The sequence below is a fragment of the Ambystoma mexicanum genome, chromosome 1p (assembly GCF_040938575.1).
Source record: "Ambystoma mexicanum isolate Mex_15411 chromosome 1p, UKY_AmexF1_1, whole genome shotgun sequence".
NCBI classification, from domain to species: domain Eukaryota; kingdom Metazoa; phylum Chordata; class Amphibia; order Caudata; family Ambystomatidae; genus Ambystoma; species Ambystoma mexicanum.
The window spans coordinates 1,020,569,643-1,020,595,508 of record NC_090921.1 but is presented as its reverse complement, the minus strand read 5'-3'; the positions used below and the strand labels follow the sequence as shown (position 1 = coordinate 1,020,595,508).

The window sequence follows — 25,866 nt, the reverse complement described above, 5'->3', positions numbered from 1 at the left end:
AATCCCCCTCCACCCCTCCTAAGTACCCCAGACAGAGTGGCACCACTTTGGAGGGCTTCTGTGGAGAAGCCCGCCAAAAGTGGAACAAAGGGCTCCACTTTGGGTCAGAGTTACAGAGGCGAACACCAACGCCATTTTAGAATCAAGTTTTGGCAAAAAGTCCCAACCGGAGTTATAAAAATAAATATATAAACCGGCGGTATGTTTAAGGCTACCGTAAATAAATAATTAAATGTGTTAGCCTAAAACAATGGGAAATCCCATAGGGAAATATTCGCGGTCGAATATAAAAAGTAGTTTCCACTGCCACCAGCCAAAACTCGATCAGGGGGGACGGAGACGTGCCCCCTCGACTAACAGACCCTGGGGCAATCGAATTGCCCCAGCCAGTACGTCCACAATATGATGGTTTGTACTGGTTCTGTTCAGGATTCAAGACTAGCAAAGTCTTTGGTGACTTTACATGCCCTGGGAGACAGTAGTCAGTCCCAGGGTATGGAGTCTATGTTGGGGAGTCCCTAGGACACCCCTGGGTCACGGCACAGAGGGTGCTGTGTGACCCATATCACAAAAATACATGAGGCCCTATGGAGTAAAAGACCCCATAGCCCATTCAACACAAGGTTTAACCAAGAAAACACACTTCAACATGTCCAAGAGTGAGGGTAAAAGAGTCTCACTCTTGGCAGGAGAAAAAACTTAAACCCCAGAAATCCAGCAAAGCTGCTGGGGGACTCACTAGGTAGGGAAATTCAGCCTAAACAGAGAATTCTCCCTAACAGATGTGGGCAGAATTATAAACAAAACTGCCCAAGAAAAGAGAATGATTATGATGAAAGATGGCTAAAAACAGACAATAACGCTTTCGATTTAATATTATGATGTTGGGTATATGTAAAAAGAACAATTGTTGGATTCTATTGCCAATTGTGTGTCCACCACCTTGGCGCCCGTCAGGAAGGACAATTTCAATGTCATGAGACAGTAACATCTCCATTGATTATGTCTGATGGAGCCGGGCAAGAGAGGATATCTGTGGGGTTCTGAGTTTTAGCAAAATGACTCTGACATCGAGGTGTGGATGAGTAACATCTTTAATCAGTTTCCAATCATAACATCCAGGTTCTAGAGTCATTATTCATTAGATGGTAAAGTCCACATATCATAGGCAAGCACCGGCATCCTCTCTCTCAGGCTACATCTTTCAACTCCCTCAAGAGAACACCAGTCACACAAACGTGCTAACCTGTAACATTCCATTGTCATTCATGACACTCACTCCAGATTCCATTAGGATGCAAGATAAGACCAGATCCTTACATATCTCCCCTCCTTAGAGATAACAAAAAGACAACCAGTTAACTCAAGCTTAACAGCTATATACAGCACACACACAAACACCCACAAGTTCGATGCACCTGCATCATCTCTTCAAACTAAGCACATTCTGCTAACCGCTTCCTATATTCCATGAGCATCCACACCGCTGTGACACACAATTACAACTAATGTCCCTTCCTCTTTCTACTAAGTGAAGAAGAGGCATCCAACTACTGAAAACTATTACTACACTTTACAAACATAGAGGCACCCATATCTCTCATCCAAATCTTAACTCCAACGTCCCCCAATAGAACACACACACAACTCCCTCACACCCTTCAATCGCAAACCGGTATGTGCCTCAACACATACCACCTTCAACTAGGCTGAGTATCCCTGATACTCGGGTATCTACTTCACTACTCAATTGTGCCCATGTTGAAAGTATTCCTCAGTACGTCAAGCTCCTTTTTGGGAGAACCCCACTTTATACACCCAAGCAACACACAATCATCAATAACTCTGCTAAAATCCTCATATTATCATGACAACTACTGTAAGGTTTCTAAGCACAACAACCATTCACTTTTCTTAACCATCAGCACATATACACTTTAATATAACCCAACTCTCATTAATTCTGCATTATAAAAGTCCCATCTGTGGAGAAAAACATTAGTGCAGAGAAACTCTACTTTAGTTTCCACATACCAAACTTTAGCAATACTGACTAGGCAACCTATACTTCAATAAAAAGTCCATCTGTGGAAGGAAATGTGTGTTAGTTAAACATGCCAGTAACACTCTATTCCACTACTAAGCATTTGTTAACAGAGGCCACGACTTTTACACTCCATCCGTGCACACCAATCAATATCATGCACCACCACTTGCAACAGGCCCCCCGCATCACAAATGTTCTTAAAACACAAATACTGAGTAACATTTCAAAATATCACTAGAACTACGCATGTTTCAATCACTTCCTTCAAAAATGTCACTTTAAACCTCCATTAAAACCTTTCACATCAGGATTTAAATCCCACACACCCCTGGCTGACTGAGCACAAACACCTTTGAAACCTAAAATCAAAACAAAATTTGTAAACAAAAATTGTAAACCTTGTTCTCTGCTACTCAGCATTCGACCACTTTGATGGAGCACCCAAATAACTGGACAACATATCCCACAAGAAACTACAACCGTCAATTTAAAGCTTACACTCTCACACACTCACGCTCTTTAAATGTTATACAGGCCTCACAGGATATTTATCACCAAACTAAACTTAATCTGCTATTCCACTAATAAACAAATCCTCAAAAGCAAAGAAAAACGATTAACTCTGTTCCTTGCTCCTCGTGTCCACATCTTGAAACAAACAGTAGCTTCGGGACAAGGCCCCTCCTCGTGTCCACTTCATTAATCTAAAAGTACCTTCGGGGACACAGCCCCTCTTCCGGCTCAATGATGCAGTGCTCTGCATCTTTGCGATATTGCTTTCATAGCAATGCAACATCAGCACACCATAATACGATCCCTAATTGAGTGCGCAGACTTGAGAGCGCAGACTCATTCAACTTCTCCTTTTTGCACTCTTCTGCACAAGGAAACCTCCTACACAGCGCAGGCCGCTCCCTGCTCTTCTCGCTGGCACACATTTTGCAAGTGTGTCACTCCGCCTGAAAACAGCCGGTTCCAGATCCTGATATATGCAGCCTTTTCTCCTCAGCAAAGCCAGAATAAAGAGCCCCTTCCAGCGCTGTAATGGGCTCTAACTCCCTTATGGTGTTGCTGCATATTGGCTCTGAGCCCCTTCATAAGCACATTTGTGACTCTGAATACCTCCAACTCTGCCATGGGCTCCAAGCCCCAAGTGTATTCACGGGCTACTAGTCCCTTAGGTGCAGGTACAGGCTCCAAGCCCTCTCAAACGCTTGAATGGCCCCCAGGACCCGCCTCTGCTCCAGGCGCTTTGTACCTAAGCCCAAACTCCTTCAAACAACTTCCCTGTCACTTCTTGGCACAGCTTAGGTTCACATCCTCTTCTGATGCTGCTGCCTTGGGCCCCAAGCACGCAGCTGCGCAGCATGGATTCCTAATAATCCAGGCATAACTTAGACCCCCAGGCCTCTTCAAATCACTACTGCCTTGGGCACCAAGCCCTCCATGTCGCAGCTTGGGTTACCAACCCCTTAAAACAGTCTTTGGGCCCTCAGCTCTACCAAAGTCTCTGGACTTTCTCTGAGCTTGACCAGCTGGCCCCTGACTTTGGTGCATCTCCTCATTTTCTGCCCCTGTGCCCTTTTCCCTGGGCCCTTCTGCGCCTATAGCATTAAGCGCTCTTCCTACCTGAGAGAGAGGGTCTTCCATGCTTTGTGGGGCAGTGCTCGTCTCTTCTTCTGTGCTGTCCCCCCAGCACAGCCAGCATCGCCAATGTGGAGTTCTGAGTTTTAGCAAAATGACTCTGAGATCGAGGTGTGGATGAGTAACTTCTTTAATCAGTTTCCAAGCATAACATCCAGGTTCTAGAGTCATTATTCATTAGATGGTAAAGTCCAGATCTCATAGGCAAGCACCGGCATCCTCTCTCTCAGGCTACATCTCTCAACTCCCTCAAGAGAACACCAGTCACAAACATTCTAACCAGTAACAATTCCATTGTCATTCATGGCACTCACTCCAGATTCCATTAGGATACAGGATAAAACCAGATCCTTACAATATCCTTTGAAATTGAATACGTACTAATTATGTGTGTCGCTGACAAGTATATTACTAATTGGCACATTATATAATTTATTTATGATTTAGGTGGTTTTACTAGCATCCAATTAATATATTAAGTAGAAAGCAGTTTCAATCATTATTTGAGAAATGTTACTGCAAGGTCCGTTTACTTTTCGTTTCGGATCGTTTTTTTATAAGTGGTCTGCCCATTGCTATTCCAATGGCACAATTCGGGATGGCCACATAAAATTGGCACTTATGGGCAACAGGCCCTGCTCTTGATCTTAACATGATTTATCACACTCATGCACACATTAGTGGTTTCATTTTCATGTGCAGCATGTAGTCAGTAAACGCAGACCACTGCCAGGCCATTTTCTTTGCACAGACCTCCACGACACGGGACAATGGGTCAGTTGAATGTGCACTGTCATCAACATAATGTAAATAGGGGTGCTCTCTTCCAATTTAGATGTTGGAATAAGTAAGAACTTGTGCAGATTTTTTTATCTAACAGGACCATCACAGAAATAATATTTTATTGTAGAAACTGGACTAATGCGTTAGAATCCGTTAAGGGAACTATAATAGTAAGGTAAAGAAGCGCTAAATCACAATTAGTGGTTACTGATGGTGGTGAAATACATGACCACTTGCTTTTTTAAAAATTGATAGTAATGATCAGTTTACAAGGGACATTTTATGTAGTTATTTCCTTTCCTGAATTGCTCTACGTGAGGAATACATTAATACCCAAAGATTTGGATTGTACTGAAGCATTGAATCTGCGCACACTAAAAAGAGGTTTCAGTGATGAGTGCAGGTCCACATATTTGTTGTCAAAAGGTAAAGATTGGAAACCCCTTTATGGGTATTGGATCAGATCAGGGTTTCATTAAACTCTAACATATATGAATCTGTGTTACAGGACGGTTTGTCCACGAAGAACTTAGGTTATTATCAGGAATTTTCTGAAGTAGGACGAGAGTAGCGCACATTCGTGGAATATAGTGAACGGTAAATATAATATTGGGAGTTGCTAATAAAGTAATTAACCAATGAAGCATGAGAGCACCGTGCACCTACAAACTAGCATGTCTTTTTCAAAACGACACCTTGGGAACGGCATATAAGGTGCACGTTTTAGCAATGGTTCGTTTCCCTGGTCGGTGTGGTCTGTGGTGGACTCAGGATTATGGAATTCAACATTTTTATAAACATAATTTGTGGCACAGAACAAAGATTCTAGCGTTGCAGTTTTAGATTTGTATTCGTTTTCTTGAGATATCGAAACAACTTAATAGGTGGTTTGATCCTTTTCCCCTCTTTATGGGATGGATGGATGGATGGATGGATGGATGGATCTGTCCGTATGGATCAAAAAATGCTGTGGCAATGTAGGCCATATGATTTTTGTTAATATGTGGTTTTGAGCGTCATGTCAAATTTGTATCTGCTTGATAATGTTTCTCGGATTATAGTGAACGCCTTGAGGAAGACCCTTATGTACAGGATGAAACACGTATTGGCGGCATAGCAATAAAATAAGAATTTGTATCAAGATGTTTCTGGCTTGTTTAGGTAGTTGGAAACTGACATAACTGTTACTGCACTGTTCCCATCTTTAACATGTGAGCCATAGGCTAACATTGGTACAAGTGAAGCATAAGGACAAGTATTCCACCAGTCATCCTCATTAGACCAGTCATCCTCATTAGAAGCAACAGTTGCACTAGAGGACAAACAGAACCAGAATAAAAGGGCTTTGCATGCTAGGACTCCAGTTATCATCTAGGGGCATACGTTGGTGACCTTCCATGTACCAGAGACTTGTAAAATAGTGAATGCCCGTTAACTGTATATAAAATTGTTACTCAACTGGAACAGTGGGGTAAAGTATATGAAGATTTGCAACCTTGTGTGGATACACCTTCGACCATAAAATGTAGACTGTATTTCTGTCACAGCCACTACTTTCTGGAGGGCTCCGCGTTTATGAGCTTGCTTAGACCAGGGTGGTGGCCGTGGGGTTTGAAAACAGACCATGGGAGATTCGCTAACAGGAGGCAGCCAGTGGGAACATGGACTGGGGACAATTAAAGCAGACAACACAATTGTGCATAACTTAACAATATATATATTTGTATATAGCTTATATGAATTCACATATTATGGAAAAGTAACAATTTAAGTGAAGGACTCCCTACCCCCTTCAAGGTAGGTGCAACATTAATTGATTGTCCTAGCAGAATGCAGTGTCCAGCAGCTCCAGCCCTACCAATCCCCGTCATAGAACTGTAGCTTTAACTAACACCTTTAGGTGGATAGCTTACTCTGGGTCTTGCTTCTTGTGATTGTCACAAAACAGCAAGCAGGATAGAGGCCGGCCATCATGGGGCTTCCACTCATGTAGACATCTGAAAGGAAAAGATTACTGTTAAATCACAAATGATAAACCTTCTTACAGAGAGATGCTGTAGCAAAGATGCACTGAAAAAGTAACTACATTCCCTTTGTCAGAAGGATTAGGTCAGGAGGTCTACGCTAAATGTACTGCTAACACTAATGGAAAGGTGGGTGAATAGCATACTGCACTGGCATAAAAAGGAACTGCTATGTCCATTCCAAGTCACTCACTGTGGCTAACTGTACATAAAGGTCTTCTTTGTACACACAAAGCTCACAAGACAACTAAAGCATGTTTGAAGAATACAAATGAGGACATACAATTTACAAATGTCAACACTACGAATGTGCAGTGTATCAGAAAAAAACATTGGCGATTTTTAAAATGAAGAACCTCAGAACACGATCATTCTGGTAACTTGCGCACGGCAGGAATGTATAACGGGTGTTTTCGATCTCGGGAAACCCAGCATGCACAGGTGTTTCCTTTGATAGCCTGCTAGCCACAAACAACTGTGCCAATTTACAAAATGCTTAGTCCTGTCCAGATAATGGCAGATAACTCCCGCCAACAGATGAACAAGTTACTTACCAACTGTAATGTTCTTTCGACTGGACGTTCCTGCCACGTATTCCTTATCTTTGATAAATCCACTTCCAGCTTGCTAGCCTCAAATGTTTTCACAGTAAAGGGTGCTGCGTGTCGACGTCCCTCGAGTCGGTGTCCCTCGAAGGCCTCCGTATCGGCGCCAACGGCACCATAGGTATAAATAGTCTTGCGCAGGGGAAGGATGGGAGGGGCGATAAGGAATACGTGGGAGGAACATCCAGTCGAAAGAACATTACAGTTGGTAAGTAACTTGTTCTTCGAATGGATTGTGTCCTCCCACATATTCCTTATCTTTGATAGACTCCCAAAGCAGTAATGTGTATAGGAGGCAGGAGTAAAACAATGATTTCTTTAAAGATGCACAGAGTGCAACACAGCTTTTCCAAATTTAGTGTCCTGGCTAATGGAGGAATCGAGACTGTAGAATTTGGTTAAAGTATGTGCAGATGACCATGTGGCAGCCGCACATATGTCTTTAATTCAAACTCCTCTTTGGAGAGCAGAAGAGGCTGCGATAACCCTGGTTGAATGAGCCCTGAGGTTTCGAGGAGTCTCTTTTCCTGCCAATTTATAGCATTCTCTAATAGTTAAAATAATCCATCTTGAGATGGTCTGTTTCGCGATAGCTAAACCCAGTTTATGTCCTGCATACCCCACAAACAACTGGTCTGCTGGTCTAATCCTTCCAAGTCTGTTAATATAAAAACTCAAAGCACACCTTGGATCCAGCCTATGCAATCTCTCTTCCTCTTTCCCTGGATGGGGAGGAGGGTAAAATGAAGGTAAGGTTATTTTTTGTGTGATGTGGAATTCTGAGACCACCTTTGGGAGGAAATGTGGCTTTACTTGAAGAACTACCTTATCTTTGTGAAAGATTGTATGAGGAGGTTAGCAAGATAAAGCTTGTAATACGCGCACTCTTCGGGCAGAAGTTAAAGCCGCTAGTAAGACTGTTTTAAGAGTTAGAAACCTTAATGGACAGGAATGAAGGGGTTCAAATGGAGTACCCATTAGAAATGTTAAGACTAGGTTTAAATACCACAGGGGAACTTGAAAAGGAGTTGGGGGGGGGGGGGGGGGGGGGAGAGACATTTAGTCAACCCTTTCAGAAATTGAATGACTATGGGCTACTTGAAATATGAAGGCTCCTCAGGCGTGCGCATAATGATTGACAGCGCGGTGAGGTAACCCTTGATTGTGCCGACTTGAAGGCCTGAATTTTCCAAGTATAGTAAGAAAGAGGACACCAATGGTGTACTAGATGAAAAGGGGTCAATATTCTTATCTCTACAGCAGATGCAGAACTTGTTCCAACGGCAGCAGTATAAAGATTTAGTTGCTGGCCTCCTGGGCGAAAGCAACACCTCCATTACGTCATCCGGAAAGTCCCAATCTTTGTATCTCAACCTTTCAGAAACCAAGCGTGAAGGTTGAGGGTCCGGATATACGGATGGAGAACCTGACCTTTGTTCTGCGAGAGAAGATCCTCTCTTTGTGGAAGACGAATTGGATAACAGGTGGACATGTCTAGAAGAAGTGGGTACCACGTTCTCCTGGCCCAATCTGGGGCAATTAGGATCATGGGTTTCCAGAATCTCCTCAACCTCCTGATTACTTGAGGAATGACGGGGAATTGAGGAAACACGTTCAAAAGTGGAAATTCCCAGTACACCACAAACGCGTCCCCTAGAGCTCCTATCGGGGGAAATTCCCTTGAGCAATACTGATCGCACTTCCGGTTGATACTGGTGGCGAACAGATCCACTTGTGGAGTTCCCCACAGGGCAAAGATCTCTTGAAGGACTTCCTGAGCTAGTTCCCACTTGTGGGAGACTGTTCTGCCTGCTCAGAGAGTCCGCCGTCGAGTTCATCTCTCCGGCTAGGTGAACTGCCAATAGAGAGATTCCTTCTTGAATTGCCCAGAACCAGAGCAGCATTGCCTCTCTGCACAGTGGCAGTGACCCTACACCTCCTCTTTCTCTTTTATTGAGATAGTGCATGGGTCCGTGTTGTCAGTCACTATCAGGAAATATTTTCCCTGTACTGATGGCAGGAAAGCCTTCAGCGCTAGTCTGATCGCTCTCAGCACTAATAGGTTGATGTGTAGTCTGGACTCTGATGGAGACCAACGACCGTTGATGGTCAAGTCGTTGGCATGGGCTCCCCACCCCGTGAGTGGAGTGAAGCGTCCGTGACTACCATACAGTCACATCAGTAATGTCATCAATGATATTTAATTTGTGATGTCATCTTTGATGTCCTGGGTGTTAGTCTTAGCAGTGCACGACGGTGGCGTGAGTTATGGTTGCTTAGCTTACCATAACTGGCGAATTGCAGGGTTTTTTCGATTTTACTTGTAACGATAACGTCCTTTTAACAAAGCTTTTTCATTGAATTTCATAGGTTTTTATTAGTCCAACTTAACCATAACGTCCCTTTAACAAAGCTTTTTCATTGAATTTCATAGGTTTTTATTAGTCCAACTTAACCATAACGTCCATTTAACAAAGTTCTTTATTGATTTTCATAGATTTTTACCAGTGCATGCTATTTTCCTACAACTTACTAATATCATACTTCCCAAATATAACAATATTTATGTCCAATTTACAAAGTGTCACCTTAAAACTCTGCCATTTCCCACCTTCTAGAATAATTTTAACACTTCTATACACTTTTTGCAACTATTTAAACTAGTTCTGCATCCGTAGATGTCTATGAACATCTGACGTCATTGCGGACCTTCCGGACAGTGCCACATGACCATACGGATGCGCACGGCATGATGACGTGTCTGAGAACCCATCCGCACTTCACAATAAGATCTGTCCTTTGCGGACAGTTCAGAACTCAATTTTCTACTGATCTAGGAACTTTCAACTTCAAAATTTCCCTTGCACACCTCCTACACCTTTTCGTACTCATTATCCATTACCAATCTAGTACACAGTACATACTTGGAAGAATTTTATCAAAACTGCTATTTACCTCAAAAATGGCATCAGTTATTGCCATCCCTCCTCCCCAAAAGCCACCACCACCACCAGCTGGAGGACCTTCACAACATAAAAAGCACAGTACTTTCAAAGACAATGAAGAGTACAAAGAAGATGAGGTAGAGGAAGTGCCTGCTTCTAGCACCAAGATCGAATCATGGGTGTGCCAGTTCTTTGCTACTGTTGAGTGTACGAAAGGCTAAAGCTACCAAAGTGAAATGCACTGAGTGCAATTTTGTACTCAGTCGCAGACGACCTGGACAGTACTCCTATGGGACTACCTCCATGCGCCGCCACACCAAATCCAATGACCACAATGCTCTCAGATAGGTTGTTACTTTCTCAGCAAGTAGTAAGCTGTCTTCCTCCACCTCATCTTCTTTAACAAATACTGTAACCGCACAACCTGATGTCTGCGGGTATTGGTGCGTTATAAATGAATGAGGGCTACGAACCATTATCGTCCATTGCAGCCCATGAAATGGAGGATGAAGGCCATTAGCCCCGGATGGTTCCCAAAACGGGAACTCAGGGTGCTAAAACAGTTTTTTCTGAAGGATAATCCTTTTCCAAGACAGCCAACATGGAAAGAGAAGGCGGGGCTGCGTACACAGCCCCTCTTCCCTTTCCATGGCAGCCAGCAAAACCCTATGAACATATTACCACAAGCACTTTTTTTCCCCTTTCAAACCTATCCTACCTTCGAATAACTTTACCACATAGCCGGTCTCAGGTAGACGTAGCCACTTTAACACCATTTTTCGTTCCTAGCGGTCATGGCCAGTAGCGAGATTGTCCGCGTCATTACCTTATGCCATGACCCAGACAATCTGGCAACTGCCCAAGGCCACAGGCTATACCTCAGTCAACAAAAAGGTATATGACTATTTTTGTACCTACATTATTACACTTGTCGAAAAATAAAACACAGGCACATTTGCAAAACCATGCTTTAATGTCCTTGCCAATGCTCCTCACAAGTTTGCTCGAAACCCGCCCATGTTTTATTTTTTAAAAAGTGTCAAAATATATGTACATGCAATAGTCATATAACTTAGCCTCCACTTGACAAAATCCATTCAGTCTTTACACAAACATGGAAGGTTGGGTCTATAATCTTTCTCAAAACTTTTGTCCACATTCGTCAAATAGCAACAAAGTTATAAGCCATCTAAAAATGTTGAGACTCCCCCCTCTAATTTCGCCCCCTCTTGAGAAAATCCCACCAAACTTTAGAAAACCATTTATATCTAGATCCAAAATCGTTTTGTCAAATATTGTGCAGATTCGTCAAATGACACCATATTTATATGCCTTTACAATATTTTGGGACCCCACTCTAATTTTGCCCCCTCTTGACAGAATCCCACAAAACTTTGCAAAACAATTCAGGATCAGTCCTAGAATAAAATTGCAAAATTACATGCAGTTTCACTGAGTGGCACAAAAGTTATAAGCCATCCAAAAACTGCTTTTACCCAACCCTGTAATGCAGAAATAGGTACAGATATCCCAGGACATCTGAAGTGTCCGCGAACACCACAGGACTGCCCCAGGACATCTGGAGTGTTCGCGGACTTTCGGGGGGTGAAAACACCCATTTTTTGGCTTCTTATGGCCATATCCAATCCAATCCAATCCTCACCCCCCCCCCACATCCCCAGACATTGTTGAGTTTGACAATTGAAATGCTGCCTTTTAAAAAACAAATTTCACTGCGCTGTCCGCGGACCCCAAAAAAATCTGCGAATCCAAGATGTAGGGCGTTTGGGAAAACCGACGCATTTCACGTTTTCCCACTAGCCAATCAGCGAGCACGTCCCGATGTCCGCGGACCACGCAAAAGTCTGAATTTTTGGCCAATCAGAGGCAAGTCAACGGACAGAACAGGGAAGTGAGTCCGCGGAGCGGACATAGATATCACACATTTTTTTTACTTACATTTTTGTCGTTTTAAAAAAAAACTACTGGATGGATTTACACCAAATTAACAAAAGCACGCTTTTGGGACCAAGCCGCCGTTACTGCCGAAAATTTGGTGAAAATCTGTCCAGCGGTTTGGGCTGTAGGCATCAGCAAAGTTTTTTCCCATTATGTCTATGGGAAAAAAAGACATTTTGGGAACCCCCCTATAACTTTGCCCCCCCCCCTTGGCCAAACCTCCTCAAACTTTGCAAAGACATTCAGATTGGGCCATATACTTGTTTTGTAAAGTTTGGTGAGGATTCGTCCCGGGGGAGCGAAGTTATAAGCCGCCCAAAAGTGCTCTTCCTATGGGTTTAGCAACTTAACCATAACTACATGGCCGCTAACGCAGGCCATGTAATTTGTCCGTTTTTTTTAAATTCTGGGGATTACACCATACGACGGAGATCGGGAAAAATGCACAAACCCAATGCAGAGCCTTTGGTGTCAAAATATCACCTGTTTCTCCAGAGAATGGTCTTCATTTTGAAACATACTTTGCTGCCTATATCTCAGCCAGTTCCAAACCGTTTACTACCTTGACTGCAATACCAAGATGTGAAAACTCATTCATAAGTCCTATGTTGATCTGTAATGAAGGTTTATGTGAAGTGCCACAAAGCAGAGTGCGATCAAAAATTGGCAAGCCGCAAATTAGTTGTTTTAACACTTCTTTATTAGATTATCTTACAATAGCAAAGCAAATATACTCCCACATAACCAAGAATGTGCACAAAATAATCTGTCAGGATAACTATTCACCAGGATCTAGTCGGTTTGAAGGGTAAACCCAAACGTTAATGTCTCTCAGTGGGGTTGAAAAGTGCCCAAAGTAAAAGTGCTCGAGTTCTTGTCAAGCTGCCAGAAGATACCACGACCCACGCTTAATTCAACAAAATGGATATGGTGAACAGACACATACTGGGTCAAGCAAAACTAAGAAAACCAAATTCAATTTCTGTCACAATCCCTCTCACAGATTCTCTGGGTGCTTCCCAGTAAAACCCAATGTTTCTGCTAAAATTCCAGCCTCCAGTGTTAGTAGCCCTCTTGATGATGATGATCTTGTGCAGTGTGATGAACCATAAGCAGACGCGCGAGGACTTTGCATGTTCAAAAGGTTTTAAAGAAAAAGAAAAATGCTCATCTAGCCGTACTGCTATGAGGGTATTTCCTTACTTAACAAACTAAACTAAGGGTGCGTGTCAAATGTCCAAATTAATATAGTCCTCCATCCAAAACCTACTTGCCATCTGGCCTTATCACTTAGAAAAAAACATAACAAAAATAGGCCAGGACAATCGCCTCTCCACTCAGGCTTTGCCTGGCCAAACTACATCAGTTTTCTCAAAAGGGTTTTTCAAATGTTCAAATTTCAAAATCTAGTTCTCCGGCCTCTTTGCAGGTTTTTCAGATTCAGTCAGAAGTCTTCACACATATCCAACACTTTCCGGTCTTTAAAGGGAAAACAGATTTTCTTAGTGCAATACCTTCTTTCTCTTCTATTTGATAGTGTTCTTGTAAGGACCCATACCAAAGTGAACCTCTTTGCCATCTGGTAGTTGAATGTCCTGCTTTGAGCACTATTCGGTTCAGATACTTTAACAAATGTTGTACATTTCGATGCTCACGCACTAGAGAAGAAATATGGAATTTTCTATTATCTAATACAACAACAGCCACTCAGATTGCACTTGTTCAGTTTGTTAACATGGTTATTCCACCTCAGTCAATTTAGAATAAAATTTTGTTGAACACTACATGGCGATATATGTCCTATAATGCAAACTTGAGACTCAAATTGTACAGTGGCACAATTGAATATTTTTGTTCATGCTTGTTCATTTAGAAGTTTTAATGATTTCTTTTTCTTTTTATTATAGCTCGCCATAGAAGAGTGAATTGTTACTGGTTACAGTGTATTTCATGAAGCCCCCTGCTTTCCTTTCTTCTCTGTTTCTTAATGTCCCATTTGATGGGAATAAAATGAACTTTGTGAATAATGGAATTTAATTTGTATTATGTAAACAATTTTTGAAAGGTTGAATAATTCAGCCAACCAAAATAAAAATAAATAAAAAGAAAGTGTTCTTGTTTAGAGTGCATGCTTGGTTCTCTGGTCAGTTTCCTTATTGTTTAATTGTAGGGCTCCCTAGAGCCCTCTTTCCCTTTGATGTGCTTACTTCAACAGGGTCTTGATTTGGCCTCTGCCCGTGTTGAGCGTTTGGGTTTCTCTGGCTCCAGTAACCCCTTTGATTTTTCCAACACTCGGGGACACAACACCTCGCCCTTCTCCTGAGTGTTCTCTTCTTGGGAGCGTTCACTTGCCTTTAACTGCCCGGCTCAACAGCCACGACACTTCTTATGCACAGGTTGGTGATCGGATCCCTCTGCAGTGGTCTGGTCTCTGAGTCTGTTAACACACTCCAGGCCCACCAGAGCTCCAATGTGGTCGCGTCACCAGGAGAGACGGTTTCTCTACCGCCTCATTGGCGGGCTCTGGCTTCTTAGCTGCTCGGGCCGACAGCCTTCCGGCATCTTGCTAGTGATTTGCGGAGCATGCTCACCTCTCTAGCCTCAAAGGGGGTGGCTGGCCTCTTGGAAGAAAGGACAAACGGTCCAGATTCTTCACAGCAGTTGGGGGACGTTGGTGTGGGCTTCCCCTCCCAGGTATCAAGTCTGCGTTGGAGTACAGTGGTGGCAGTCAGAATAGAGCTGGATTTAAAGGCTAGAGACAGATAGAAAGCACCCCAAGGTCTTCAGATGATCCTCTTCAGTCCTCTCACCATCACTATCGCTCTTTCTTTTTCTCTCAAGGACTGGTTCTACAACTCTTTAATGCAACCTCCCTCTCTTTCTCGATGTCCTACCACAAGCACATACCTGTAGGACTTTCTCTTGTATCTTCCTTCTCAACATCTAATCCTTGTGCTTCTCCTGCACCTCCTCAACATACTGTCTTAGACTCATTCAGACTCCTGTTCCATGCGTCACCTTGCATCTAATCTCAGTGTCCTCCTACTCCTGCTCTTCTTTTCGCTCGCTGACATTCCGTTCATCCTCTACCCTAATCGTCTACTGTCACCAGTCTCTTTAGCACATCTATTTTAAGGGTTGGGCTTCTTCACCCCCCCCCCCCTTCTTGATCCCCAAATCCTACTAGTCTTTGCCTGAACTCTTCTGCCCACTAACAACCTCAATATTAACCTTTTAATACCTTCTGCTCTCTACCCTCTTACTCCTTAACATCTCTCACCACCTCTTTAACATCTCTCAGTACCTCTGCCTGCCTACACACCACTTTCTGAATCACCTCCTCCTCTCCCCACTAGTCCCCCCGGTCCTCCTCTCCCTGGGTTCTACATTACCCCCAGAGTCTACCTCTCCACCCAATGACCCGGTATCTACCACTCCCCCCTGCCCCCAGTCCCCCCAATACTACACCTCCCCCAGTCCCCAGGTACTAGCTCTTCCCCTCATCCCCTGGTGCCTTCCCCCCCCCATCCCCTGGTGTCTTCCTCCCCCTCCCCCCATCCCCTGGCGTCTTCCTCACCCATCCCCAATCCTCAAGGGTCTACCTCTCCCCCAGTGCCCTCCCTCGACTCCTATCTATCTCTTATGACTAGCCTCCTGGGACTCTCCTCTGCGTCCTCTTCAGCAGCCATCTCCAAATGAACTCCTTTGCCTGGCACCCCCTGGATTTTGCCATAGGCATTTTCTTTTATAGAGCCATGACCCAGTCTTCCAGGCTCTCTTTTGCATGTGAAGTCAGTCGTGCCTCCATATGAGGGTTGGCCGATTCCCACCAACACCAATCGAGATGGAACACAGTTCTGATGTGGTATCTGGGATTTAGTCGTCCCTCGCATGGCCTAACCTCTCTGCTTAGCATACCCAGACCTCTGGGTCAACCAGTCTTTGGTATATGAGTGTGACAAGAGAATGAGGAGAATGTTTGACAGATTGCGGCCCCAGCTCAGATCCCCAACTCTACACCTATAATTTTATATTGTATGTTTACACCTGTGTGAAGGGAATGGAGCAAGCAGATTCGACTGGATTAGTAGTATCTCCACTCATACTCGGACCCTTAAAAAGACAGGCGTATTTAAGTTGGCAACGTGGCAAGCCCCTGTCTCTCCTGTTTAGCAAGGTGGTGGAATACCGGGGAATCCCTCTGTCCCACACCATGGCACAGCATTACTTTGGGTAGCACCCACCATTACCTGGCTTGGCACCCAGCCCCCTTGGCAATCCCACCAGCAAGTCCAGGTACGGAGGTCACGGAATTTTTAGTAAATATTGTATAAAATTAAAGTGAGTGATAAACACACTGAAGTCTCCCCTATGGCTGCAGCAGAATCTTGACGTGCGGACCTTAGTAGCCAATATGTCTAGCTGGGTTGGGGCACCCATGGAGTGCGCACAAACACTTTTGCCCGTGGGTGCACCCAGGAAATTTAAGGTCGAAGGCAGAACCTTTTATTAATAATGGCATTTTTATAGCAGGAATCACAGGCACTTCAGAGGCTCCTGGTATATGCTGCACATCCAATCCCATTTCTTAAGATGAGGAACATTTTTATTTTTAAAGGCAAGATTTTTTATTTTGTTTCTTCAAAAGCGTGTTTGCCACTTTGAGATGAAAGACTGATCTCACTTGAGCCACACCTACTTCTGAACTAAAGTATTGCTAAAACATCCCTTTTCCCAGAAGCCTCCTGGGAACTATTTCTATGGCTCCCTCTATTAAAATTGTTTCTGTCACTGGCTGTAGTACAAGGGAATATGGATTAAGTTTTGAAACTGGTAAACAGAGGGAGGTGTATTTGAATCTCTCAAAAGGAAACCATATTTCACAATATCAAGCATCTAAATGTCTTTTGTTATCTTTTGCCAAGATGGAAAATGGCTATGTATCCTTCCTCCTACTTGCATGCTCAGAAGCGGGGAACGTCCTAGACCTTTATTGTTTCACAGGGAGCAAACAGCTTGCCTTCCTCCTGCTACCCTTTTCCCGGAAACCTTTGATGCTACTGAGGTCTATTACCTGTTGGGGGGAATGGTGTTTCTGGCCATAGAAAGTCTGACCCCTTTCATGAAAATACTACTTTGCATGGTATTATTAAGATGTAGACTTGTAATCTATTTTCAATCCTACTGATCTCAGAGTGTCAGATTCAGTATTCATCTATGTGATCTAATCAACATCTGAGATACAAAGAGTGACTCGGCCAAGGAGGAGGAGGCAGTGCAATCTTCATTTCGAAATCAACATCTAATCTTGCGAGTCAGGACCATGAAGATCTTAACCCCAGTCAGTGGCAATATTCATTAGTAACAAGTTACAACACATCTCGCAATGCTCTTATAATATTGTCCCAGACAGAACAGTCATAACTAAGACTAATGAGCTTCCAGCCCCGATTAATGTGGGTGAAAAGGACCAGATCTTGTCCAGAGTACATTCTGTTGCTTTCTTTTGATGTAGGAGCAGATGAGGAATAAGAAGTCAAAAACCTCTTCCTACATGCAGACACAAAAAGGGAGTCTGGTGGCAAATCTTTGCACCATCATAACATGGCAGGAACCCGTGCAATTAAAGGCCTTGGTGGTTCTCTAGAGTGCAGAGACTCAAAAACCTTCAAAGCTTCTTCAGGGTGCATTGGCACCGGTATTTTGAGCTTTGTGACTGCTCCCTTTTACATTTCTGAGAATGTTAGCATGCCATCTGGGGGCGTAATTTTGCCCGGTGATGGAGACAAAGATGTGGGAGGATGGAATAGTCAAAAGTAGTATTGGTCTGCTAGAGTTTAGTGTCCCTAGAAGGAGAGAGATCCCATGATTGTCGCAAACATTTTGATGGTTATGTGGGTGGTCTTCTTGGGACATACATGGAGGGTTTCTTTGGAAGCTTTAGGTGAATGTGTGCACTGGTAGGTGGCACCAAGACTGATTCATGCTTTCTCCTATACTTTATTTTTCATTTTTACAAAAGGTCGAGAGTTTCGACATCAATATCCTAGACTAAGTCATCAATGTCGCGACAGCGCCTCATCTAGTAGACCGTAAAGCATTCAGAGTTACAAAGGACCTCGATCTCAATGCTTTTTTATACATTGAGAAACTCTCGACATTGAGCAATGTTCGCAGTGATAATGTTCACAATGGTGATGCTCTGAGGAAATCCCAGGTGTATCAGATCTGGCCCTAGACAAGTCATCCAAATGTATATTTGCTGGCATCCATATACAGTGACTCCACTGTGCATTTGCAAGATGTTGATCTCAGCATCATCCTGACCCTGATTGCTTCTCTGTCCTTTAGCCATCTATGGGGCATTTTTCAACTGTATGGCTGTCTGGTAAACAGCGAGAGCAGTCGTTCTTGAACAGATGTTTTGCCACTCTTGTCAAAAGTGACTTTATATGTGTTCCTGTCTGCATTTAACTAAAGCTATGATAAAGCACAAATTTAAATGCTCTATCTTGATAGCAAAATCTTCCAAGCTTAGGAAAAGAAAAATTACATGGAATAAAGTAGAAAAAAAGATTAACATTCTGTCAAAACTGAAGATAAAAAACAATGCTAAAGAAATGCTATGGCAGACAAGTATTCAATGAGCCTCTCACAGAGATCGGAAAAAAGAACACATTTCTACGGTCACAGTGTGCATGATGGAAGCAGGCACTCTGTGACCTAAAAGGCAGATTGTCATTGTTTGCCCCGCTGTTAAGGCTACCCACCTGCCATTGTGGTCTTCTGTTTTACCTATGGAAAGTGCATTAGATGTGCAGTTTAGGCAATTGTTTCTCATTTATGGAGGGTACATTGTGGACATTAGTTTTATGTAACACAGGAGCTAGTTTGAAATGATTACAAATGATTTAATATTTTACGTTTAAGTAGAGTTTTCTCTCCTATGTTGAAAAGTGCTCCTGGATCCAACATATGGGAAGAGACAGTCAGTGTTTGAACATCAGTGAAGATCCCAGGATGAGGGGGGAGAGAAAACTACTGCACTTCTACCTGTTAATGTGAAGTCAGACATGAGCAAACATGCAAAACTAAAAGCGTTACCAAATTGTAATTGATAGGGAGATTTTAATACAGGCCTCTGTTGAGAGATGTAGAACCATCGACTAATATGGGAGAATAACAAGCCCACTAAAAGGGATGCCAAAACCCCTCTGCATAGCAAAGCAGTCAGTCAGATCTTATCTTAAGGAGGGGGAGCAGGGCTGGTAGATTAGATTAGCTTTTACACACAGTTGACTCAAGAAGGGACTCAACACAGGTAAACTGAAAAAGAACAAGTTACTTTCTTACCTGGTAGCGTTCTTTCGATGGGATGTTCCGACGACGTATTTCACATCTATGACAGGTAATCACCACAGCTAGGCTGCTTAGGAAATATTTTGGCGTCTGTGTCCTGCATCGAAGTCGATACGCTGTCCTAGAGGGCCTCTGTCGAGCCGACGTCACTGGATGCTATATCTAGGATGCACGACGCCCGTAGCCTCAGTTGTAGTTGTTTCCCAGAACGTGTGGCCCCAATCTTCTGCCAGTATGACTACAGAAAGCCTTGCGGAAACGTAAACTGCAATCGCATAAGAAATTCTGTAGCGGGGCTGGCTGGGAGGGTACGATGTGGAATATGTCATCAGAACATCCCATCGAAAGAAGGTTGCCAGGTAAGAAAGTAACTTGTTCTTCGAAGGGATTGGTTCCTCCGACGTATTCCACATCTATGACAGACTTCCAAAGCAGTATCAATGTATGGAGGTGGGAAAAGAATTTAGAATGCCCAATTAAATTGCAGAATAAAGGACCGCCTTGCCAAAGGCCAAATCTTGCCAATAGATAGGATCCAGGGAGTAGTGTTTTACAAAAGTATGCACAGAGGCCCATGTGGCTGCTTCACAAATGTTACAAATGGGATCACCCCTCTGCAGAGCAGTAGAGGCAGCCACAAACCTGGTAGACTGGGCCCGTAAACCTACCGGAGGGTCCTTACCCGGCAAGCGGTAACATTGAGAAATTGTCAAGATAATCCATCTAGACAAAGTCTGCTTAGTAACAGCTTGTCCCAAATGCCTTCCAGCGTATCCAATAAAGAGCTGATCGTCGACTCTGACCCGGGACATGCGTGAGATGTAGAAACTTCCTAGGATCCAACCCATGGAGCCTCCCCTCTTCCTTACCAGGATGTGAAGGAGGATAGAACGCCGGAAGAATTACCTTCTGGCTTAAATAGAATTCCGACAACTTTCAGAAGAAAAGAAGGACGAACCCTAAAGACAACCCTGTCCTTATGAAACACTGAAGGGTGGCTTAGCAGATAGTGCCTGCAACTCACTCTGCGAGCGGAAGTAACCGCAACTAAAAATACAGTTTTAAAGGTCAACTGTCTCAAAGGACAAGAATGTAAAGGCTCAAATGGAGCACCCATTAGTAATTTTAGAACCAGGTTCAAATCCCAACCGGGCACCTGGAAAGGTGACGGTGGGAACACATTAGTGAGCCCTTTCAGAAACTGAGAAATTAAAGGAATCTTAAAATAAGAACACTCCTCAGACCAGCACTTAAATATGGACAGCGCCACCAGGTATCCTTTAATGGTACCCACTTGCAGGCCCTTGTGGGCTAATGAAAGCAAATAAGACAGAACCACAAGAAAGGCACATGAAAAAGGATCCACATTCTGAACCCTGCACCAGTCGCAGAACTTTCTCCAATGGCAACGGTACAGGGACTTTGTTACAGGCCTTCCGGCCGAAAGCAACACCTCCATCACGTCCTCAGGGTGGTCCGAATCCTTATACTTCAACCTTTCAGAAGCCAAGCATGAAGGTTGAGAGACTTGACCTCTGGATGGAGAACCTGACCCCCCCCCCCCCTCCTGTGAGAGCAGATCTTATCGGTAGGGAAGACGGCGTGGAGGGCAGATGGACATGTCGAGAAGGTCCGGGTAACAAGTTCTCCGGGCCCATGCCGGACCAATGAGGATCATTCGGGAACCGAACCTCCGTAACCTATGCAGTACTTGCAAATGACGGGCACTGGAGGAAACGCGTACAGCAGTGGGAAGAACCACTCCACTACGAACATGTCCCCTAAGGCTCCTCTTGGAGGAAATTCCCGCAAGCAGAATCTTTTGCACTTCTGGTTGACACTGGTGGCAAAGAGATCCACTTGTGAGGTCCCCCAAAGGGCAAAGATCTCCAGGAGAATCTCCTGAGCCAGCTCCCACTCGTGAGAGACAGTGCTCTGCCTGCTCAGAGCGTCCATCGCCTCGTTTTCGTCACCGGCCAGATGAACTGCTGAGATCGAAATTTCCTGCTGAATGGCCCAGAACCAGAGCCGCATCCCCGCTCTGCACAGAGGGGGAGACCCTGCCCCCCCCCCCTTTTTGTTGAGGTAGTGCATTGCCACTGTATTGTCCGTCAGAAACAGGACATTCTTCCCCCGCACAGACGGCAGAAAAGCCTTCAGAGCTAGCCTGATGGCCCTCAGCTCCAACAGATTGATATGTGTTAGGCAGAAACCTGTGCAGTTCCCTTGGGGAACACTGCAAAAGATTTAAGACTACAGGTATAGCAGTAAACCCACTTGGTAGCAGTCCGCACCACCCAGATTTACCTGGTAGCTGTGGCTGAGCAGTCAGACTTCCCTCAAGAAGAGTTAGGCAGTATGCAAAGTATACACAATATGTACTCAGACACAATAGCACAAGCAAACACTGACCAGAGCTTGGTTTCAAAGGTATAAAGTTATTTATTTTTAAGAACACATAAGTTGGAAACACTCTAGCAAAGTATAGTAAAAACACTTCAAACACAGTTATAATAAAAGCAGTTTCAACCCTTACTCCTATCTAGCCAACTCTAAGTTAACATCACATAATTAAAACAGAGGTGAGTGCTTAACGTTAGATGACACTCTAGTAGGTTCAAGAAAGGGATAAAAAAGAAACAGAAACGGGTTAAACACACCACTCTAAGGTCCAGAACACTTGCAATAGGCTCAAAGAAACACAAAGTCACAGGTGAGCAAAAGTCACTAGGCAGGGCCCACTCTTAGAGTAGCCGGAGCGAAAATGTGCCCAAGATCACACTGTTATTAGGGATTCAAAGTCTTGCAAAGAGTTAGAAAGAGTTTAGAGTGGTTTAGAAAGTTTAGCCAGGGTGTCCCAGGCACTCCCAGGGTCGAAAGCCGGGGGCTAAATCTACCCCGTACAGTCGGTAGCAAGGGAAGCCAGGCGGAACACGGTACCTTAAGCGGAAAGGATCCTCCAGCGGTGGCAGTTGTTCCAGGCAGTGGCAGCAAGGCTCGACGTCGGTCAGGGGAGAAGAAGTTCTCACTGAAGAGCAGAAGAAGAAGGTCGTTGCACTGCCCGGGAAGAAACCAGCCGCGGAGTCCTCCGGTTAAAGGGTTGTACAGACTTTCGTGGTTGAGGTAAAAGTGGTGGGGTTCCGGTTGCCGGGGTGCTTGGCACTGGCAAGGCGGCCACGAGATACCTCGAGAAGCGAAAAGAAGGCGAAAACTGGTTGTCCCCACCAGTCAAGGGAAGGAGCCACTCCGTTAAGAGTTCTCCTCGGTCGTCGGGAAAAGTGGTGAGACGGTTCAGCAGGGCTCCACCGGGTGGTGTCGTCGAAGCAGGTCGGCTCAGCTCTTCCCTCGTCGGATTCTTGGTCCTGTGGCGACTTCTGAAGTTCCAGTCCCCAAAGCCCTGCTTTTATGCAGCAAACCCCCATTCACCCAGCCTAGCTGTCACTCAAACATGCTAAGTGGTGAGCCGGCCGGCTCACCACTTGGGCCAATCAGGACGGAGTGCGACTTGAGTTACCAAGGTAACTCAGTCCAGGGTGCCTAAATCCCCCTCCACCCCTCCTAAGTACCCCAGACAGAGTGGCACCACTTTGGAGGGCTTCTGTGGAGAAGCCCGCCAAAAGTGGAACAAAGGGCTCCACTTTGGGTCAGAGTTACAGAGGCGAACACCAACGCCATTTTAGCATCAAGTTTTGGCAAAAAGTCCCAACCGGAGTTATAAAAATAAATATATAAACCGGCGGTATGTTTAAGGCTACCGTAAATAAATAATTAAATGTGTTAGCCTAAAACAATGGGAAATCCCATAGGAAAATATTCGCGATCGAATATAAAACGTAGTTTCCACTGCCACCAGCCAAAACTCGATCAGGGGGGACGGAGACGTGCCCCCTCGACTAACAGACCCTGGGGCAATCGAATTGCCCCAGCCAGTACGTCCACAATATGATGGTTTGTACTGGTTCTGTTCAGGATTCAAGACTAGCAAAGTCTTTGGTGACTTTACATGCCCTGGGAGACAGTAGTCAGTCCCAGGGTATGGAGTCTATGTTGGGGAGTCCCTAGGACACCCCTGGGTCACGGCACAGAGGGTGCTGTGTGACCCACATCACAAAAATACATGAGGCCCTATGGAGTAAAAGACCCCATAGCCCATTCAACACAAGGTTTAACCAAGAAAACACACTTCAACATGTCCAAGAGTGAGGGTAAAAGAGTCTCACTCTTGGCAGGAGAAAAAAAGAAACCCCAGAAATCCAGCAAAGCTGCTGGGGGACTCACTAGGTAGGGAAATTCAGCCTAAACAGAGAATTCTCCCTAACAATATGGAGTCGGGACTCCGACGGAGACCAACGACGGCTGACTGTCAGCTCGTTGGCATGAGCTCCTCATCCCGTGAGGGATGCGTCCGTCACGATTGTCACCTCCGGCCAGGGTAGCCAAAATGGAGCCCCTTCATCAGATTGCCTTCGACGGCCCACCACAGAAGATCCTGGGTGACCGAGGGCGGCACCTGAACGGGATCCGACATCCTGCCGGAGGACTACGACCACTGCATCTTGAGAGGCCACTGCAGAGATCTCATCCGCAGCCTGGCCTCTGGCACCAGAAGAATGCAGGATGCCATGAAGCCTAGCAACCTCAAGAATTCGAACGCCGGGAGACTCTGGGCATGTTGAAACTTGTGCACCATCTGCAGAATGTGATGAGCCCTCACCTGAGGAGGCGAACACTGCCCCAGGGATGTGTCGAGCACTGCTCCGATGTACTGGAGCCGCAGGGTTGGTGTCAAGTGGGACTTCTTTAAGTTGAGGGAGAAGCCCAGCCTGTGAAGATAGTGGCAGGTGACCGACAGATGATCCAGGACTTGTTCAGGAGAGGGCACCCTGACCAACCAATCGTCCATGTAAGGGTAGACGTGAATTCCCCCCTTTCCTGAGATACGCTGCCACCAACATCATGAGCTTGGTGAAAACCCTCGGGCGGAGGTCAATCCGAATGGCAGGACCCGAAACTGAAAGTGCGAGTCGCCAACCGCGAAGCTCAGGTACTTCCTGTGCTTGGGATGAATCGGCACATGAAAGTAAGCGTCCTTGAGGTCGAGAGACACCAACCAGTCCTTAAATTGAAGGGCCTGGAGGAAGAAAGAGAGAGAGAGAGAGAGAAGAGAGAGAGAGAGAGAGAGAGAGAGAGAGAGAGAGAGAGAGAGAGAGAGAGAAAGAGAGAGAGAGAAAGAGAGAGAGAGAAAGAGAGAGAGAGAAGAGAGAGAGAGAGAGAGAGAGAGAGAGAGAGAGAGAGAGAGAGAGAGAGAGAGAGAGAGAGAGAGAGAGAGAGAGAGAGAGAGAGAGAGAGAGAGAGAGAGAGAGAGAGAGAGAGAGAGAGAGAGACCATCTTGAACTTGTCCTTCCTGAGGAGCAAGTTCAAACCACGCAAGTCCATGATGGGTCTCAATCCCCAGTCTTTTTTCGAGATGAAAAAATATGGGGAATACCATCCCTTGTTCCTCTCCGCTACAGGCACCAGTTCTATGGTGCCTTTCTCGAGCAGGGATTGTATTTCCTGCGCAAGAAGCGGATCAAGACTCTTCAAAGAGATTCCCTGGTGGATTGTCGTGAGGCCACTGCCGGAAAGGAAGACAGTAGCCGTGGGCTATGATCTCCAGAACCACACATCTGAAGTAATGGCACGCCATTCAACAAGATGCTGCGCCAGCCTTCCCCCAACCGGCGAACCATGGGACATGGCCTCATGACTGAGCTGAAGCGGCTGCAGCAGTGCCTGAGGGCAAAGAGACAACTGCTCGAGCAACCTTGGCACCTCGAGTACGCAGTTCTCCACCTCTGGTACTCCTACGTTGGCCCCTTTGACTTGCAGCTCCCCTCGATCTACCAAAGGTAGAGTTGTATCGAAAGGAACCTCCCCTCCATTGCTGTCCCCTAGGACGAAAAGGCGGAGGATGGCAGACTGCAGTGCTCAATGACTTCGCTGCAGCCTTTGAGGTCTGCAACCTCTCAAGGCTCTCGTCAGGGCATGTTGAGAAGCCGGGCTTGTACATCCAGAGCAAACCCCGACTTCCGCAACCACACAAATCTGCGCATCACGGTGCTCGCCGCCATGGGCCGGTTGACACAGTCTGCCACGTCCAGACCCGACTGAACTGATTCACACATGGCATCCTTGCCATCCTGTAAAAGGGCAAGAAAGCCATCCCGTTCCTCCCCTTCGGTAATATGTTCAGCCGCCAAAGAAACACAATTCCACAGAGTGTGAGTGAAACGTGCTAAGGCACACACAGAGTTGGCTGCTTTCAAAGCCATACCCCCTGAAGAAAAGACTTTCTTCGCCCAACCGTCAAAACGTTGGTCGTCCCTATCAGGAGGGATGGTAGGGTATGACGCCGGTTTTGCTGGGGCCGTAGCTGCCTGCATCACCAAACTCTCCGGTGTAGGGTGCATAGACAAGTAGCTGGGGTCGCCACGGGCTGGGCGGTACTTTTTCGGCAA

General features: G+C 45.2%; 1 protein-coding gene across 3 annotated transcripts in view; it reads right to left on the bottom strand.

The window, feature by feature from the left end:
• The window catches only part of EDC4 (enhancer of mRNA decapping 4), a 2,544,921-nt gene that overhangs the window by 1,934,911 nt on the left and 584,144 nt on the right, over positions 1-25,866 (bottom strand). For all 3 annotated transcript variants that reach the window (XM_069603831.1, XM_069603839.1, XM_069603847.1), the window contains exon 9: positions 6,388-6,471. In XM_069603831.1, coding sequence (XP_069459932.1) covers positions 6,388-6,471 — 84 coding nt within the window. The remainder of the gene's footprint in view (positions 1-6,387; positions 6,472-25,866) is intronic.